The sequence below is a fragment of the Crocuta crocuta genome, unplaced genomic scaffold (genome assembly GCF_008692635.1).
Source record: "Crocuta crocuta isolate KB4526 unplaced genomic scaffold, BGI_CrCroc_1.0 scaffold288, whole genome shotgun sequence".
Classification (NCBI taxonomy): Eukaryota; Metazoa; Chordata; class Mammalia; order Carnivora; family Hyaenidae; genus Crocuta; species Crocuta crocuta.
In genome coordinates this window covers 129,950-134,340 of record NW_027532607.1, presented here as the reverse complement: position 1 = coordinate 134,340, position 4,391 = coordinate 129,950, and the positions used below count along the sequence as shown (strand labels likewise).

Genomic DNA, 4,391 nt, shown 5'->3' with positions numbered 1-4,391 from the left:
CCCTCTCTGCTCCTCTTTCCCTCCTTCTCAGTCCCTTTCTTCTCCTTCTACTGCCACCCCCCCCACACACACATCCCCTTTATTTTGCCTTTGGCTCAAAGCCAGGAGCCCCTCACCCAGACAGGGCTGGCCCACCAGGGGAAGTGATCCTGCCCAGCAAGTAGAACCAGACCTTCGTGTGGCCGGCAGTGTATGGCTGGCACATTTTTTTCTTGGTATGGACTGTGGCTCCCAGTTTCCTTTGAGACCAAAATAAGAGCCACGAAGTTTCTTTCCATCATAGGGGTCTTTCGGGTGAAAGATTTCCGTGGGGCACTTCCGGGAGATGAGGCAGAACAGGACTGATATGATTCTTGGAGATGGTGTAGACATTTCTGGTCAAAACCTGGCTTGTACCCGCCAGAGCTCTGCCAGGTGAGTAGCTTGCCCACAGACCACCACAGCCCACAGCAGCCATTACTGGAAACTCAGCATGGGGCCGGCTGCTGGCCCTGGGTCCCAGGAGCCGAGACACACGGCTGGAGACCCAGTGGGCTGGCATCGGGGTCAGAGATCATCAGCAGGAGCCCAGAAGCAGGCGGCTGGGGCTGGGAGAAGTAGAGGCAGGTCCTCGGGCAGACCAGGGGCACCTGTCTGGCACTGCCCCACACCTGGGAGCTCCCATCTCCTTCGCTCCTTCATCTTGGCTTCCGGGTAAGGCCTGAGTGGGGTCTCACATGTCTGGGGGGAGACCGTCTGTCTGAATGGTTGTCTTCGAGCCCAGCTCTCTTGCCACCGCCATAACCCAATGAATCCCAGCTCTGCCTCTTCCTGGGTGACACTGGGCACATTATCTGCCTTTCTCTTGAGCCTCTTTCCTCACCTGCAAAATAACACCCGCCTCAAATAGTGGTTGCCTATTCAGTGGAGTGATGTCTGCATGTGAAATGGAACCTGGGATATGGTAAGTGATCAGTAAGTAGCCCTTCTATATTTTTATGGCAGGCAGACCCTCCTTCCTGAGCCTCTCCAAGGCAAAATCTTCGATGCTGGTGCCCCCTTTCCTCCAGGCTGAAAGAGGCCCTCTCAGTCTGTCCTGGTATCTACCCCTCCCCCACCTGGCTCAGAGATAAATCCTGATTGGTCGAAGCTGGAATCATTCCTCTTAGCAGGGGTTGGTTTAGAGGGAGACACAGCTTTGGTCACTGAGACATGAGGGGTGGTCTGCTGCGGGATGCAAAAGGACTTCTGGGAAAAGGTTTTGGGGACTCTTTCAAATGAGACTAAGAAATTGCCCCTTTTGCTTGTTTTTGGATGTCATCGCTGGGTGGGATGCCTGGAGCTGCAGCAGCCATCTTGTGACCATAAGGGACACTGCCTGAGGATGAGGCTGAGTAGTGGAGGAAGAACGGAAGGCTGATGCAGCCTGACTACTCAATATATTTTGGGGTTTGTGTGAAAAGGTTTTGGAATTAGATCGTTGGTGATGGTTGTACAACTTTTTGAATATACTGAAAGCCACGGAACTGCACACTTTCAAATGCTGAATTTTATGGTGTATGAATTATATCTCCATTTAACAAAAGAGGGAAAAGATGCTGGAGCTCAGCTGCTTTCCTCCCACACTCTCTCCACCTGTAATCACAGCCCTCTATTCACTGGCTTCCTCCGACTCCCAGAGAAGCCCCCTCCCACACACCCACANCCCCTGCCCCCATGCTCCATGCTCAGGCCTCTGAGCATCAGCTTTACTCTTTTATCAGAGGGACCAGGATCTTCTAAGGCCTGTCCCCACTGGCCAGCTAGCCTTAGGTTGCCAGGAGGGGTCCGAGTAATGCTGTGGGAGGAGCATGGGCTATGGGGTCAGACGGAGGCATTTCAAATCCTGGCTCGGCCACTGCTTTGCTGTGACTTTGGGTGATTTATTTGGACCTGTGTGTGCCTGTTTTCTTATCTGTCAAATGGGTATGCTAATTCCACAACTCCTACGGCTAAATGGAATAATTTACCCAGAGAGCTTGGGGCATATAGAAGACAGCAAATGCTGATGCCTCCAAGACTTATTTTAAACTCCCACAATGGCAAAATATTGCCCAGACTGTCTAATGATCAAGGGCCAGTGGTGATAGTGATGATGTTCCCAGATACCCTTTGCTGGGCCCAGGAGGCTTTCTTCACCCTCATCCTTCTCTCCTACCCCTACCTGGGCCCTCCCCACACCCCCTCTGCATTTTGTTCTGCACATCAAGGCAGGTGCTAAGGTGAGAAATTGGTTTTTTTTTAATGTTTTATTTATTTCTGAGAGAGAAAGAGAGAGAGAGAACGAGAGGTAGTGAGCAGGGGACGGTCAGAGAGAGAGGGAGACACAGAATCTGAAACAGGCTCCAGACTCTGAGCTGGCTGTCAGCACAGAGCCCGATATGAGGCTCGAACCCACGAACAGTGAGATCATGACCTGAGCCGAAGTCGGACACTTAACCGACTAAGCCACCCAGGTGCCCCGAGAAATCATTTTCTGAAGTCCAAATCAGAGAACATGATGTCACCAAAATATTTTTCGTTTAATTTAAAAAATATATTTTTTTCCTGCTCCAGACTTTAAGAAAGCCTGAAATATAGTTTGGCCAAAGGTTGGGATTTGGAGAGCGTTTCCATTGCTATTGGTAATGTTTCTCAGAAGCTGGAGAGGACCGTGGATGCCTTGCGAGATGAAGCGTAGTATTTAATAACTCTGAATCACACAATGAGAAAGCTCATTTATTCACATTCCCTATTCCATTCTCCTTCACTCCTTTTGAGTATTGTCAAGGAGAAAGTCTGTTTGCTGCTAATACGACACTAAGATTCCTTTCTAATAAAGAGAGAAGGTCACACATTCAGAGTCTGGGCGGGGGGTGGGGGGGTGCGCAGCATCTAGTTCAAATGAAATCACATTGTCGAAAATCATAGTAAGCTAACATTTCCTTTTTACTTGAAGTTATTAAGAGCAAAGCAAACCAATTTAAAGGAAAATGTTAAGAAAATAACGAATGAGTATATGTGGCATGGAAATGCCTGGAATCTGGAAAACACTGGATTGTGGGCATAGCAGAGCTGAGTGCTCATGGTCAGGGTGTCCTGCAGCTGCCAACCCGTGTGGTCAGGGCACCTTCTTGGTGACCTGTGCCTGCTGGTTGGCCGGGGGCCCTGCAGGCGAGCCAGGCTGGAACTGGCAGAGCTGGAGAGGCATTGGAGTTAGATCTGGAAGCCACCCTGGCCAAGAGCTGAGATTCACTCCCAACATCATCCCTACCTTGACGCATCTGATAGGAAACTTGGGGCCACCCATCCAGCCTTATGGATATGTTAGATGACAGGGTGGCCCAGCCCCAGGCCTCTGTGACCCGGACACTCATGGCGGGTGGAGGGGGATGGATGGAGGAGGAAGCTCAACTATCTTCCAGTTGTCCAGAGTGGCTGGGTATCCCTCCAGTCCAGGCCAGCCTTGAGGTCGGCAAGTCAGAGCTCAGAAGGTGCACTGGCCTCCGAGAGCCACCTGCTTCCCTCCTGTAAGGGGTGAAAAGAGCCCCAGAAAAGGGACCAGAAACCAGGGGTCCAGCCCCATCTTTCCCCTGACTGGCTGTGTGTTCCCAGACAAAGCACTTACCCTCTCTGGGTCTCTGTGTCCCTCTAGATTGAAGTGGCCAAGGGAGGAGTCCTTCTGGTCCTGACACTCACCGCGGATGATCCCCCTCCCTATGATCCCACTACTTTTGTGTTCCATGCCTCTTTCAGGGCAGACCAGGACACCGGGCCAGGGCTGGCTGCAGGCCTCCCGCCGGGGCTGGCCCCGCCTTCGGAGGAGGCTTGTCCCTCTAGGTGAGGGGTTGTTGGTGTCCAGCCTGGTGAGGCCCTAGCACGCTGGACAGTGCCCAGGGGCACTACTGGCAGGCTTTGGGCAGTAACAGGAGAGGCTGGGAGCTGAGACGGGGGAGGGGGGAGAGAAGGAAGAGGGGCGTGCAGGCCTGGNACAGGGGGGAAAAGAAAAAGGGGGGTGGTGGAGAAGAGGAGGGAGGTGGGGTGGGGGGAGAAAGAAAGGCCTCCTGCCAGGCCTGTTGCCAGGAGACGGCTAGGCAGCCAGAATCAGTCCTGCTCTTTTCACTGTTGCCTTTAAGCACCGAGAGAAAGCCCTGGCCATAAAGGGGGACATGTGTTGCTGGGTGTGTAAGGCTAGCCTCAGCAGTTAGGGGAGCCCCCGGCCCCCGCCCCCTGCTGCTGCCTGGAGAGAGCCCCTTTCGCCCCCAGCCCTGCCCCCCGCTCCTGGGGGTTATGGATGAGGGAGACCGGCTGTCAAGCAATGGAAAAGGACTTGGGGAAGGCGGTGGCCCTGGCCACCAAAAGACCCACAGCCACCTCTGGGGTGGAACTCACCA

At 53.2% G+C, this 4,391-nt stretch overlaps 1 protein-coding gene across 1 annotated transcript in view; it reads left to right on the top strand.

Moving 5' to 3' along the window:
* The first annotated feature begins 325 nt into the window (after positions 1–325).
* WNT9B (Wnt family member 9B) overlaps positions 326–4,391 on the top strand; it is a 40,589-nt gene continuing 36,523 nt past the window's right edge. The window contains exons 1-2 of the mRNA XM_077780355.1: positions 326–414; positions 3,754–3,837. Of these exons, the coding sequence (XP_077636481.1) occupies positions 326–414; positions 3,754–3,837 (173 nt within the window). The remainder of the gene's footprint in view (positions 415–3,753; positions 3,838–4,391) is intronic.